The 14,914-nt window shown below is 50.8% G+C and overlaps 1 protein-coding gene across 2 annotated transcripts in view; it reads left to right on the top strand.

Moving 5' to 3' along the window:
• MYG1 (MYG1 exonuclease) overlaps positions 1-14,914 on the top strand; it is a 58,436-nt gene that overhangs the window by 12,092 nt on the left and 31,430 nt on the right. For both annotated transcript variants that reach the window (XM_068127780.2, XM_068127781.2), the window contains exon 4: positions 4,760-4,909. In XM_068127780.2, coding sequence (XP_067983881.1) covers positions 4,760-4,909 — 150 coding nt within the window. The remainder of the gene's footprint in view (positions 1-4,759; positions 4,910-14,914) is intronic.

Raw genomic sequence — 14,914 nt, forward strand, 5'->3', positions numbered from 1 at the left:
CTCTCTGCCTGCTTGGCAATCAAACAAAATTGAAAATCATTCCATACAGGAAACTTCCTGTTTTTTAAGGACGTCATAATGGACACGTACAACATGAATTACATGAATTACACGTACAACAGGCATGAATAACTAATGTACCGTACTAGATAGGGTGATGTAGTCAATGCTCCGTGATAAAACCCATCATGGTTTTATTGATATTCCTTCAAACCATCATTTAAATTTTATTTGAACACTTAAAATACTTCCAAGAACCTCCAGTTTTGCAGGGGTTTGTTCAGTTACCAAGTTTCTTGAAGAGCACTGGCCAAGTGGCTTCAGCACTCAAGCTAGCATTCTGTTTGAAACCGTTGATAAGGAACGGCTGGCTTGGCAAGAGCAAAGTTTACAGATTGGACCACTTCACGACAAGCAGTCAAAGTCAAGACCTAGCCAATGGTAGAGTCGTGATATCATGTCGAACATCACTACTTCCTGAAAGCACAGACGCGTTGCTCTCCTCCACACGAAGGTAACGCCGTCACAGTGAGCACACGATCTAATCTATGAATGTCTGTTTTAGTTGTCTGCCACTGTCCACAGCTTTCAATAACTATTTTCTTGTCAGACCTTGTTGATTACCTCTCAGGCATTCCACCTAAAACAATTCCAACTGTTGTCATTGGAGACTTCAATGATTTATCTGCTATCAGCCACTATCCAATAAAGATTGCTCAGGTTCAGGTCTTCAAAAGGATTCTCACAGCTTGTTCACATCTACTACAACAGCTCGAACACCAATACGTTTGTTGATGCTGTGGATGTCTTCTACTCAGATCATTGTGCTAACATTGTATCCTTCCTGTATTAAGCTGCCTTGTCTCTGATGCAGTCACTTGTTTATCTTCCATTTAGTCTCACCCCAAATGGTGTGTGTGTGTGTGTGTGTGTGTGTGTGTGTGTGTGTGTGTGTGTGTGTGTGTGTGTGTGTGTGTGTGTGTGTGTGTGTCATGTATGTGTCATGTATGTGTCATGTATGTGTCATGTATGTGTCATGTATCATATCATATCTCTCTACTCTCAAGCCTGAACTCTCAAACTTGTCTCCCTCCTCCAAATACTGGTGGCGTCTGGTCAAATTTGTTTCTGGTGTTTTTTTAACCCCCTCCATCCCCTCCCTTACCTGAAACGGCTACACAGCTGACTCCGCACGTGAAAAATCCGAACACCTCAACTCTATGTTTGCCTCAAAATCTTGTGTCCAAAACCAATCTCTCTCTACCCACCTTTCCCAGTCGAACCCAACTGCTCCTGGACTCTGTGTCCTTCTCTCCTGACAAGGTGGAGGAGTTTATGTCAAACCTCAACTCTGATTCGGAAACTGGACCAGGCGGCATCAGCCCACCGGTCCTAAAATCCTGCTCTGCCGCTCTATCTCACCCTCTCTCTGTTCTCTTCACCCTCTCTTATGCTCAAGATCATCTGCCATCAGCTTGGAAATCAGCCAACATCACCGCTTTGCACAAAAAGGTGCAAAAACAGATCCTTGCAACTACAGACCAATCATTGCTCCCAATAATCAGCAAGGTCATGGAATCAATCATCACTTCTGACATCAAATCCTTCCTCTTCTCCAATGGCTTGATCTCTGATCATCAATGTGGTTTCAGACCAGGTCACTCGACTCTGGACATGTTGCTTCTGCTGTCTCAACAATGGATGGAGGTCGTCAATTCCAAACAGGAAATTAGAGCTGTCTCCCTTGACATATCACTTGCCTTTGATATGGTCTGACACCCCGCTCTGCGCTCCAAACTCTCCTCCTATGGTATCCATGAAAATCTGAGATGCATGGAATGCTTCAAAGAACTTGAAGACTTCCTCTCTGGTCGTAGTCAATGTGTGGCCCTGAATGGATTTCTCTCATCGCCCCTTCCTGTTCTGACTGGAGTTCCCCAAGGTAGTGTTCTTGGCCCTGTGCTTTTTCTGATCTTCATTAATGATCTCTCCGACTCTGGAAAATCCTCTCTGTCTCTTTGCTGATGACTCCACTATCTGCCTCTCCATTCCTCATCCCTCAGATCGGCAGTCGGCAGCCTCCTCACTCTCTGCAGACCTGGACAAAATCACAGACTGGTCAAACAAGTGGAACATGTCTTTCAAACCTGACAAATGTCACTATGTCTCTCCAAAAAGATCGTCTGGAAAACCCTCCGATCCACTTTCTGAATAATCCTCTCCAAGAAGTTCTGTCACTCAAGCTTTTGGGTCTCACTATCTGCCATGATCTTTCCTGGGAAAACCACATTTCCAAGCTGGCTCCAAATCCAGTCGCCGATAATCTTGCGCCTTCTAGTTCCAAAAGTGATAGTGGACGGTTGTGCTTTGCTCTCTGCACGGGGAGGCTTCATCGCGAGCAGCCATGTTCCGGCATCAGGCTGGTGGTTGTGAGGCGGAAGAGCCGTGGACGGATAGCTGCGGTTTTCCCCAAGCAAGAACGACGAGCTGCGCGACAACTCCTGACAACTCCAATTTTGAGTGCGAGGCCCGGAGTGAAGGGACTCACAGTGATGCCTTTTTCCCACCAAGACCAGAGCCGCGTCCGGATTGCACGCTTGGGTGGGTGGGGGGGGGGCAGGGGGCCTGGATGATTCTTGACGAGACACCCCGGCCAAGTTGAGCTAAGTGTCCACTAAATAATCATACATATTTATTTTTAGTTCTGTTATCCTTCGTCTGTTTTCGAGTCTGTTTGTGGGAGGCTCCAAATGAGGAATTTAGTTATGGTGCATTTCTTTGTTACCAGCATTTCTTTTAATAAAGCCTGCATTTATTTTTGTACAGCAAATCCTGAGTCGGCTGGCATTAATTATTACAGGGTGGGATCCGGTTTCTACCCCCCACTTGCCCCCCACCACCTCCACACGCGTATTCTCTGCTATATTTTGAACTGAACCCCTCTCAGTAACAGCTTGTTCGGCAATCTGTTTTCTTGGAAAGATTTTAATCGCAAGGAACACGACAATATGTTTGGGTTGTCTGTCCAGCCCATCTGTGTGTAGCAGTTTTGTTACCGTGGTTAATTGTGAACTGCTGAAGGGATTCTTTTTACCAAACTTGGTATAGACCGATCCGACGGAGGGTTCAATGGGCGGGCGCCCTCTATAGATGCCGCCATAGCTGGGGGGCGTCCGCTTCATTCGGCTTGCTCTCCAGCGTTCAGATTACATGCAGTTACCGGTCTCAGTTCACTTTGCCAAAAGAATATCGATACAAAATATATTTGTTTGTTAGATTCATCGGAGAAGATGGAATCGTGGACGATACGACCGGTCCACCGAGCTATACGCGGAGGTGGACTCAGAGGGAAGAATCCATGCGGTGCGGCAGTGATACATCCACCGTGACCTGGCCATATGGAAGAGTCGATGAAGCAATAAGGAGCCGGTGAGGCGGCCCGCGCGAAGGGACGGAGGCCCAGTGGGGTCTGCCAGACGAGTCGGGCCCCTTGTGATCAAGGAACTTGGGGCTCGGCAGCGGTCACTCGGGGCCTTGCCAGAGGTGGCCGACCCGGGCGGAGGTGGACTCTGAGGGAAGAATCCATGCGGGGCGGCTGTGGTACGGCCGCCAAGACCTGGCCGTATGGAGGAGTCGATGAAGGGACGGGTACCTAGTCGGGTCGGTCAGAGGAGTCGTTATCGTAGTTGTCAAGAAACTCGGGGCTAAGGCAGAAGGGGGCTAGGCATGGCATAGCATAGGGTACGCGGTTGCTAACAAAATAGGTTTGGTGCAGGTGGAAGTGGAAACCGGGTATTCCCAGGTGCCAGGTGTCCTCAGGGAGAAATTGCCGGGCGCCTAAGGCGCCCGGCGATATCGCCGAAAACGGGGTTTGTATCGCGCGCCTTCAGGTGCCAGGTGTCCACGACCTCTCCACACGTATAGAGAAACACCTGAGAACGATTATCATGGACACTTTTCATGTACGATCGCGAGGATAGTTGTGCTGGTGCAGCCAGCTGGAGTTAAGTTTGTATCTGGATGCCTCCCAGTTATGGCGGATGCAAGAGCGCCGCCTATCGGCGAGGTGGCCCGATCCTCCTTATCGGATCAGTCTATAGGTATGGACTGTGATTAAAAAAACAAAAAATGATTACATTTTGGCTCCTTCAGATCATGTGGCAATTGAAAATAATTTTGCAGATCACAACTCAAGTTAGAAAACATCTGATGTTTTCTGTTTGTCTGTCTCTGTCTGGCTCTGTATTTGAGATGAAACGTAATAGTGGGTGGACATCTAATGTGGGCATAGGCATATCTTTTGATGCATTTGCATCAAATTCTATATTTTCTGATTACCTCAGCCACTGATGGTGGATTATTTAGTTTTCACTCTTTTAAGCAGACAGATTTATTTAAACATTTATAGTTCTAAATCCCACTCAAGATTTCTGAAACCCCACTTGCCACGCTGGCATTTCACCCCCATAGCATTTATTTAATTCAATTTTTACCCACAATAAGCAATAACATTCAAGTTATTTATTGTAGTTTGCCTTACTTTCACATAATATTGCTGGTACCCTTCCATTCTGATACATATTTGGCTACCCCTACTAAGGCAATGGTAAAACCCAGTGTGATTTTGGTTCTATACATCAAGTGTAAAATTAAATATCAATCAGAAATTTACATTGAGAAAATATACATCCTGAGTTTGCTGCATCCAAGATCTACAATGTAGATTTGTTTTCATTTTCTTCCCAATACCTTTTCCTAGATGTATGAGGGTTTTGTGCAAGAGATCGATGCAATAGACAATGGCATTTCACAGCACGATTCTGAGCCTCGCTACATCATCACAACACATCTGAGTGCACGTGTATCTCGACTCAACACACCCTGGAATGACTCCCATGCTGATACAAAGGTGTGTGTGTGTGTGTGTGTGTGTGTGTGTGTGTGTGTGTGTGTGTGTGTGTGTGTGTGTGTGTGTGTGTGTGTGTGTGTGTGTGTGTGTATTTGTGTGTGTGTATTTGTGTGTGTGTATTTGTGTGTGTGTATTTGTGTGTGTGTATTTGTGTGTGTGTATTTGTGTGTGTGTATTTGTGTGTGTGTATTTGTGTGTGTGTATTTGTGTGTGTGTCTTAAGAAATTCTGTTTCATTGATAATTTCAAACCTGCAATTGACAGTATCCACAACATTGATAACAATGGTAAGGCTAAATGTTTATCATCATTTGATTTTTCCACATGATAAGCTTGTAAGTGCATTGGACAGAGTGGTTGATAAAGCTTTTGCAAGAGTTAATAAAGTATACATTAAAGTCTACTAAAAAAGAGCACACTGGTCTGTAAAAGAAAGTCAATATTAATGGAGGTTTTCAAAAGGTAAAAAAAAATTTGCATACGAAGTTGAGGCTCGTATTAGAGCTAACACATGGGACATATAATAATGGGAGCGGGTGACAAGAAGGAGGAGCACAAAAACAGTAGGGAACAGGGACATCAGAATATCTGTGGAAGAGAGGGGGCTGGGGCAGGGTACACTGGATGAACAAGATAGATACTACAAGGGGCTTTCGGGAAAGAAGTCAGAGTTTGAAAAAGGTGGTTTTGAGATGTACCAATGGGGGTAGAAAAGATCAAGGTTTTGGATGAATGAATGATCGTTTTTTAAGGCCATTTTCCCCGCTAGAGCAGGGGTTAGCCTTGCGGGCCCCATGACAATCATGGTTCCCTGTTTTGAGGCAATGTTTTTATGGCCGGATGCCATTCCTGGCGCCAACCCTTAGTCGCCTCCTGCGATGCGCAGGGACACGGTGTACCTATTCTAAACCGGGGTACACACCGTGAATGGTGTTGGTGTCCTGTTTTCTGAGGAGTTTGTAGACGGTGTGGTGAGTGTGACTAGAGTGAGCGATAGGTTGATGATGGCGAAAATGATGATTGGAAAGCTCTTCGTGAACGTCATCTCGGGATATGCTCCGCAGGTTGGTCGGAGCGATGAGAAGGACAAGTTCTGGTGTGCGATAGAGAAGCTGATGGAAAACGTGAAAGATGAGGAAGTTGTTGTGGTAGGAGGAGACCTAAATGGACATGTGGGAAGGAGTATGGATGGTTTTGAGGGAGTTCATGGGGGTTACGGATACGGTGTGAGAAATGGAGAAGGTGAAAGGATTTTGGAGTTTGCTGATGGAGCTGATTTGTTGATTTGTAATACTCAGTTCCAGAAAGAGGATAATAAGCTTGTTACATACACGTCAGGTGGGACGACGACAACCGTTGACTACCTGATGGTGCGTAGGCGAGATAGGGGGCACCTCCGGGACACAAAGGTGATCCCGGGGGAGGAGGCTGTTTCACAGCACCACTTGGTTGTCTGTGACATAAAGGTGAAAGGTGAGAGGAGAGCTCGGCGGGTGAAGTACCAACCGAGAATGAAGGTGTGGAGGCTGAAAGAGGTGACAGTGAGGGAGGCATTAAAAGAGAGGCTGAGTAGGGTAGAGGATGATATGGTTGAGCTTGAAAGTGGTTGGATGTCAATGAAAGCTAGTCTGTTGGGAGCCGTTGGTGAGGTATGTGGATGGACAAAAGGACCACCGAGGCACTCGGAAACATGGTGGTGGGATGATGAAGTTGGAAAGAGGATTGACGAGAAGAGGAAGAAGGTCAAGGAGTGGCAGAAGTTGAAGGGTACGGGAGCAGAAACAGCAGAGTATGAAAGTTATAAGGCAGCCAGGAAGGCTGCAAAGAAAGAGGTAGCAAAGGCGCAGGAGGCATGTAGGAAAATGTTCGGAGAAAGCTTGGATTCGGAAGAGGGTCAGAGAGCGGTATTCAGGATTGCAAAGCAGATAGCAAAAGAGAGGTGTGATGTGATGGGGGTGAGTTGCTTGAAGGATGAAGTGGGACAAATCGTTGTGGACCCAGATGGAATTAAAGGAAGATGGAAAAGATATATGGAAATGCTGTTGAATACAGAGAAAGAATGGGATGGCAACATAGAGAGTAACCCAGTTTTAGGACCGGCAGAGAAGATAACTGAGAAGGAAGTTGAGGAAGCGATAAAAGCAATGAAGAGTAAAAAAGCGGGAGGGCCGACGGGAGTTGTGGGAGATATGTTGAAGGCAGCAGGAAGTTGGGGTGTGAAGAGAATGACAGAGATCTGCAATCTGGCGGTGAAAGAAGGCCGCATTCCAGTGGATTGGGAACTGAATACCCTCGTCCCTCTATACAAGTGGAAAGGTGACCCTCTAGAGTGTGGCTCGTACCGAGCGATAAAGTTATTGGAGCATGGAATGAAGGTATTGGAAAGGGTGTTGGAGAGGAGGATAAGGAAGAAAGTGAAGATCGATGAAATGCAGTTTGGATTTATGCCAGGAAGAGGAACGACAGACGCGCTTTTTATTGTGAGGCAGTTGCAGGAGAAGTACATGGAGAAGAGGAAGAAGTTGTTTCTTGGGTTTGTTGATCTGGAGAAAGCATTCGATAGGGTTCCACGCAAAGTATTGACATGGGCAATGAGGAAGTTAGGAGTGGAGGAATGGTTGATCAGAGTAGTGATGGCAATGTACAAAAGAGCGCGCACAGCTGTAAGGATGAAGGACGGGAGCAGTGTTGATTTTGAGGTGAAGGTGGGAGTGCATCAGGGGTCGGTACTAAGTCCACTACTATTTGTAGTTGTGATGGAGGTGCTGGCTCAGAACGTAAAGGAGGGTTTACCGTGGGAGTTGTTGTATGCAGATGATCTGGTGTTGATTGCGGAAAGTATGGATGGACTGAAGGAAAAGATGAACAAGTGGAAGGAATGTATGGAGACAAAAGGTCTGAAGGTGAATATCGGAAAGACGAAGGTGATGGCAAGTGGTAAAGCATGTGGTGAGGTGGAAGGAACTGGGAAGTGGCCCTGTGCTGTGTGCAGGAAGGGTATCGGAGTGAACTCCATTCAATGTACAATGTGCGCTGAGTGGGTTCATCAAAAATGTAGTGGTCTGAGAGGGTCATTAACCAGTGTGGCAGCTACATTCAAATGTAAGGTGTGCACAGAGGGAGCTGCAGATGGAGGAAATGTTGAGTTGGATCTTGGAGACGGCGTGAAGCTGGAAGGTGTGAAAACATTTTGCTACCTCGGAGACATGCTGAATGGAGAAGGTGGATCAGACTCGGCAACGGTTGCTCGAGTGAGATGTGCATGGAAGAAGTTTCGGGAACTGAGTGGCGTGCTGATGAGGAGGGGAGTGTCGTTGAAGCTGAAGGTAAAGGTGTATGCTGCATGTGTGAGAAGTGTTTTGATTTATGGGAGCGAGACATGGGTAATGAACGTAGAGCAGCAACGAAGGTTGGAAAGGGTGGAAATGCGAATGGTTCAATGGATGTGCGGAGTATCGTTGAGAGAGAGGAAGACAAATGATGAATTGCGAAAAATGATGGGAATAGAGCCTGTGATTGATGCTGTGAAGAGGAACAGGTTGAGATGGTTTGGTCATGTGTTGAGGAAGGATGAAAGTGACTGGTTGAGAAGAGTGATGGAAATGAATGTAGAAGGAAGTAGAGGACGGGGAAGACCGAGAAAGACTTGGCTAAAGATGGTGGAAGAAGAAATGCGGGCAAGGGGGTTAACAAGGAGAGATGCAGAAAATAGGGCAAGATGGAGAAGATTGTCATGGGGACCGCAAGGCTAATCCCCGCTCTAGCAGGGAAAATGGCCTTAAAATGCATGTTGTTGTGTTGTGTTGTACACACCGGGATCATGGATGGATGGATGGGGGAAGATAAGAGATGGAGTGAACAGCTGTTTTGAAGACCTGTCCGAGGGAGGAGTGGGATTGAAGAGAGTGAGGGAGTTTGTTCCAGAGGTGGGGAAAAAAGAGGAGTGAAGGTTAGCAGAGAGCCTAGATTTTGGCAGTTTCAGCAGAAGAGGGTTCCTGGCAGATCTTGTGCATCCTGAAGGAATATTTGGGGGACAGAGCACAGACAGAACAGGGGGATTTAGGCCGGAGAGGAGTCGGTAGAAGACAGACCATCAACCTGCCTGCGGTGAGCGAGTGAAAGGCCCTTAGAATCTGCTTAATCACTGGAGATACCAATGATTCGAAAAGCCTTGGTTTCTACAGCGTGAAGCCGAGCTAAGTGTGAGGCAGGAGCACCATTCCAGAGGAGAGCGAGCAGAACTCCAGGCTGTGGATGAAAGCTTTGTATGTGGTGAGAGGCTCAGTTTTTCTCAGGAAGGACTGCACGATGAAGGATGCCCATACGGAGACTGGCTTTGGAATCCAGATTGGAAATGTAATTTTCCCAGGAAAGATCATAGCAGATAGTGAGATCCAAAAGCTTGAGTGACAGAACTTCTTCAAGAGGAATGTTGAGAAAGTAGATGGGAGGATTTTCCAGACGGTATTTTCAGAGAGACAGAGAGCTGCGGTTGTCTGCTGCGATGATGCAAGATAGGCCAGTGATGAGAGATTCATTAGGATTGAAATACATGTTCCACTTGTTTGACCAGTTTGCGATTTTATCCAGGTCTGCAGAGAGTGAAGAGGCTGCTTCCTGCTGATCTGAGGGTTGAGATATGGAGCGGCAGAGAGTGGAGTCATCAGCCAAGAGACAGAGAGGATATTCAAGAGAGTCAGAGAGATCATCAATGAAGATTGATGCACAGGGCCCAGAACACTGCCTTGGGGAACTTCAGCCTGAGCAGGAAGGGGAGACGAGAGAATTCTTCCATTCAGGGCCACATGTTGACTACGACCGAAGAAGTCCATGAGCGATGCTTGGAGATTTCCATGGATACCAACAGAAGAGAGTTTGGTGAGCAGGGCAGGTGCCAAACTGTATGGAAGGCATGAGATATGTCAAGGGAGACCTCTCTGATTTCCTGTTTGGCATTGAGGACCTCCATCCATTGTTGAGACAGCAGAAGCAGCATGTCTGTGTCCGAGTAGAGTGACCTGGTCTGAATCCAAATTTATGATCAGAGATCAAGCCATTGGAGGAGAGGAAGGATTTAATATCAGAAGCGATGATGGATTCCATGACCTTGCTGATTGTTGAGAGCAGTCTTATTGGACTGTAGCTGCAAGGATCTGGTTTTTGCACCTTTTTGTGTAAAGTGGTAATGTGGGCTGATTTCCAAGTGGATGGTAGATGACCTTGAGCAAAAGAGAAGGTGAAAGAACAGAGAGAGGGTGTGATAGAGCGGCAGACCAGGAGTTTAGGACCCGTTGGCTGATGCAGTCTGGTCCAGTTGCTGAATCAGAGTCGAGCTTTGACAGAAACTTATCCAGCTTCTCAGGAGAGAAGGACACAGAGTCTTGGAGCAGCATGGTCCGACTGGGTAAGGTGGGTACAGAGAGCGATGGGTTTGGGACACAAGATCTTGAGGCAAACGCAGAGTTGAGGCATTCAGCTTTTTCATGTGGGGTGTCAACTGTGTAGCCAGTTGAGGTAAGGTGTGGGGTTTTGAAGGGGAGTTGCAAGGAAGGTTGGAGGGGAACAAACACCAGAAACAGATTTGACCATACGCCACCAGGTTTTGGAGGAGGGGACAGGTTTGAGAGTTCATTATTGAGAGTAGAGAGTTATTGTTTCTTGTTCTGAGATTTGTGAAAGGAACTGAGATTACCATCAGTTGGATTAGCCTTCCATGAGGTGAAGGCAAATTGTTTCAGGGCAACTGCCTCACCACAAGATTCAGTGTACCATGGAAGGGAGGAAGGGTACGACAACTGACGACGAGATGGGAATAATCTGTGCATGAGAGAGAGAGAGCCGTTTACTTTGGAATAATTCCCAGGAAGAATTGATGTCAGAGGCAGTGGAGATGGGAGACCAGTCCAGATGATTGATGGATCCTAGAAGACCTTGCTAGTCAGCCTGAGTGAAATGCCAGACTCGTCGGCGCTGAGGAGGCTCTCTGAGAATGGCCAGAGAGATGTCCACTTTAACAAGCACATGGTCAGATGAACCGATTGGAGCAGAAGAAGAGCAGCAGACATTTGTAGGGAAGTTAGTCATAACCAATTCAAGAAGAGAAGATGCTCCGTTGACTGAGATCCGGGTCGGGAAATTGACAGATTGTGTCAGTCCCCATGAGTCGCAGAAGTCCTTTACCGAGGTGCCACGGCAGGTGCGAGAGGAACCCACATCCAGCCAGCGGGCATGATGACGGTTGAAGTCGCTACATATGAGGAAGAGAGTTGGGATGAGTGGGTAGAAGTTTGTCCATGTTGTCAGACAGCGAGATGTAAATTGAGTCATCGCTGTTTGGAGGACGGTACAACACACATCTGAACAAAAGGTGGGAGCGGAGAGGAAGCCGTAGCCAGAGGTACTACTGGGGGTGGGTTGGAGAGAGGGCAGAGCAAGGAGAGTGAGGAGGAGAGTTTTTGATAACAATAGCAACCCCACCACCAGGATGAGGCTCAGGTCTATCATACCAGAGGAGGGAGTAACCAGGGAGAGATATTAAGGAATCATAGACATCTTGAAGGAGGAACGTTTCTGTTAAGCACATTAAGTCTGGTTTGTCAGAAGCAACCTGTATGGGGGAGATCAGTCAGGTTTGACCGAAGGCCCCGGATGTTTGAGGTCCATATCTTTAAGGAAGAGGGAGGGGGAGCATTGGACACAGAGCGGGGGAGGAGAGGGGCAGAGTAAGATGAAGGGGAAGAGAGGGGAGGTAGGGAGAGCTGTTGATCGTGTGTCCGAGGGGGAGGTTTGAAGTGGAGTGGCGAGGGGGAGGTTTGAAGTGGAGGGGCGAGGAGGAGGTTTGAAGTGGAGGGGCGAGGAGGAGGTTTGAAGTGGAGGGGGGAGGTTTGAAGTGGAGGGGCAAGAGGGAGGTTTGAAGTGGAGGCTTGAAGTGGAGGGCGAGGGGGAGGCTTGAAGTGGAGGGGCGAGGGGAGGCTTAAAGTGGAGGGGGGAGGGGTGAGGGGAGGCTTAAAGTGGAGGGGCGAGGGGAGGCTTAAAGTGGATGGGCGAGGGGAGGCTTAAAGTGAAGGGGCGAGGGGGAGGCTTAAAGTGGATGGGCGAGGGGAGGCTTAAAGTGGATGGGCGAGGGGGAGGCTTAAACTGGAGGGGCGATGGGAGGCTTAAAGTGGAGGGACGAGGGGGAGGCTTAAAGTGGAGGGGCGAGGGGGAGGCTTAAAGTGGAGGGGCGAGGGGAGGCTTAAAGTGGAGGGGCGAGGAGGAGGCTTAAAGTGGAGGGGCGAGGGGAGGCTTAAAGTGGAGGGGCGAGGGGGAGGTTTAAAGTGGCGGGGCGAGAGGAGGCTTAAAGTGGAGGGGCGAGGGGAGGTTTAAAGTGGCGGGGCGAGAGGAGGCTTAAAGTGGAGGGGCGAGTGGGAGGATTGAAGTGGAGGGGCGAGGGGGAGGCTTGAAGTGGAGGGGTGAGGGGGAGGCTTGAAGTGGAGGGGCGAGGGGGAGGCTTGAAGTGGAGGGGCGAGGGGGAGGTTTAAAGTGGCGGGGCGAGAGGAGGCTTAAAGTGGAGGGGCGAGAGGAGGCTTAAAGTGGAGGGGCGAGGGGGAGGTTTAAAGTGGCGGGGCGAGAGGGAGGATTGAAGTGGAGGGGCGAGGGGGAGGCTTGAAGTGGAGGGGCGAGGGGGAGGTTTAAAGTGGCGGGGCGAGAGGAGGCTTAAAGTGGAGGGGCGAGTGGGAGGATTGAAGTGGAGGGGCGAGGGGGAGGCTTGAAGTGGAGGGGCGAGGGGGAGGCTTGAAGTGGAGGGGCGAGGGGGAGGCTTAAAGTGAAGGGGCGAGGGGGAGGCTTAAAGTGGATGGGCGAGGGGAGGCTTAAAGTGGATGGGCGAGGGGGAGGCTTAAAGTGGAGGGGTGATGGGAGGCTTAAAGTGGAGGGACGAGGGGGAGGCTTAAAGTGGAGGGGCGAGGAGGAGGCTTAAAGTGGAGGGGCGAGGGGAGGCTTAAAGTGGAGGGGCGAGGAGGAGGCTTAAAGTGGAGGGGAGAGGGGAGGCTTAAAGTGGAGGGGCGAGGGGGAGGTTTAAAGTGGAGGGGCGAGTGGGAGGATTGAAGTGGAGGGGCGAGGGGGAGGCTTGAAGTGGAGGGGTGAGGGGGAGGCTTGAAGTGGAGGGGCGAGGGGGAGGCTTGAAGTGGAGGGGCGAGGGGGAGGTTTAAAGTGGCGGGGCGAGAGGAGGCTTAAAGTGGAGGGGCGAGGGGGAGGTTTAAAGTGGCGGGGCGAGAGGAGGCTTAAAGTGGAGGGGCGAGTGGGAGGATTGAAGTGGAGGGGCGAGGGGGAGGCTTGAAGTGGAGGGGCGAGGGGGAGGCTTGAAGTGGAGGGGCGAGGGGGAGGCTTAAAGTGAAGGGGCGAGGGGGAGGCTTAAAGTGGATGGGCGAGGGGAGGCTTAAAGTGGATGGGCGAGGGGGAGGCTTAAAGTGGAGGGGTGATGGGAGGCTTAAAGTGGAGGGACGAGGGGGAGGCTTAAAGTGGAGGGGCGAGGAGGAGGCTTAAAGTGGAGGGGCGAGGGGAGGCTTAAAGTGGAGGGGCGAGGAGGAGGCTTAAAGTGGAGGGGAGAGGGGAGGCTTAAAGTGGAGGGGCGAGGGGGAGGTTTAAAGTGGCGGGGCGAGAGGAGGCTTAAAGTGGAGGGGCGAGGGGGAGGTTTAAAGTGGCGGGGCGAGAGGAGGCTTAAAGTGGAGGGGCGAGTGGGAGGATTGAAGTGGAGGGGCGAGGGGGAGGCTTGAAGTGGAGGGGCGAGGGGGAGGCTTGAAGTGGAGGGGCGAGGGGGAGGCTTGAAGTGGAGGGGCGAGGGGAGGCTTGAAGTGGAGGGGCGAGGGGGAGGCTTGAAGTGGAGGGGCGAGGGGGAGGCTTGAAGTGGAGGGGCGAGGGGGAGGCTTGAAGTGGAGGGGCGAGGGGGAGGCTTGAAGTGGAGGGGCGAGGGGGAGGCTTGAAGTGGAGGGGCGAGGGGGAGGCTTGAAGTGGAGGGGCGAGGGGGAGGCTTGAAGTGGAGGGGCGAGGGGGAGGCTTGAAGTGGAGGGGCGAGGGGGAGGCTTGAAGTGGAGGGGCGAGGGGAGGCTTGAGGGGGAGGCTTGAAGTGGAGGAGCGAGGGGGAGGCTTGAAGTGGAGGGGCGAGGGGGAGGCTTGAAGTGGAGGGGCGAGGGGGAGGCTTGAAGTGGAGGGGCGAGGGGGAGGCTTGAAGTGGAGGGGCGAGGGGGAGGCTTGAAGTGGAGGGGCGAGGGGGAGGCTTGAAGTGGAGGGGCGAGGGGGAGGCTTGAAGTGGAGGGGCGAGGGGGAGGCTTGAAGTGGAGGGGCGAGGGGGAGGCTTGAAGTGGAGGGGCGAGGGGGAGGCTTGAAGTGGAGGGGCAAGGGGAGGCTTGAAGTGGAGGGGCGAGGGGGAGGCTTAAAGTGAAGGGGCGAGGGGAGGCTTAAAGTGGAGGGGCGAGGGGGAGGTTTAAAGTGGCGGGGCGAGAGGAGGCTTAAAGTGGAGGGGCGAGTGGGAGGATTGAAGTGGAGGGGCGAGGGGGAGGCTTGAAGTGGAGGGGTGAGGGGGAGGCTTGAAGTGGAGGGGCGAGGGGAGGTTTAAAGTGGAGGGGCGAGGGGAGGTTTAAAGTGGCGGGGCGAGAGGAGGCTTAAAGTGGAGGGGCGAGGGGGAGGTTTAAAGTGGCGGGGCGAGAGGAGGCTTAAAGTGGAGGGGCGAGTGGGAGGATTGAAGTGGAGGGGCGAGGGGAGGCTTGAAGTGGAGGGGCGAGGGGAGGCTTGAAGTGGAGGGGCGAGGGGGAGGCTTGAAGTGGAGGGGCGAGGGGAGGTTTAAAGTGGCGGGGCGAGAGGAGGCTTAAAGTGGAGGGGCGAGGGGGAGGTTTAAAGTGGCGGGGCGAGAGGAGGCTTAAAGTGGAGGGGCGAGTGGGAGGATTGAAGTGGAGGGGCGAGGGGGAGGCTTGAAGTGGAGGGGCGAGGGGGAGGCTTGAAGTGGAGGGGCGAGGGGGAGGCTTAAAGTGGA

The sequence above is a fragment of the Myxine glutinosa genome, chromosome 10, assembly GCF_964187855.1.
Source record: "Myxine glutinosa chromosome 10, kmMyxGlut1.1, whole genome shotgun sequence".
Classification (NCBI taxonomy): Eukaryota; Metazoa; Chordata; class Myxini; order Myxiniformes; family Myxinidae; genus Myxine; species Myxine glutinosa.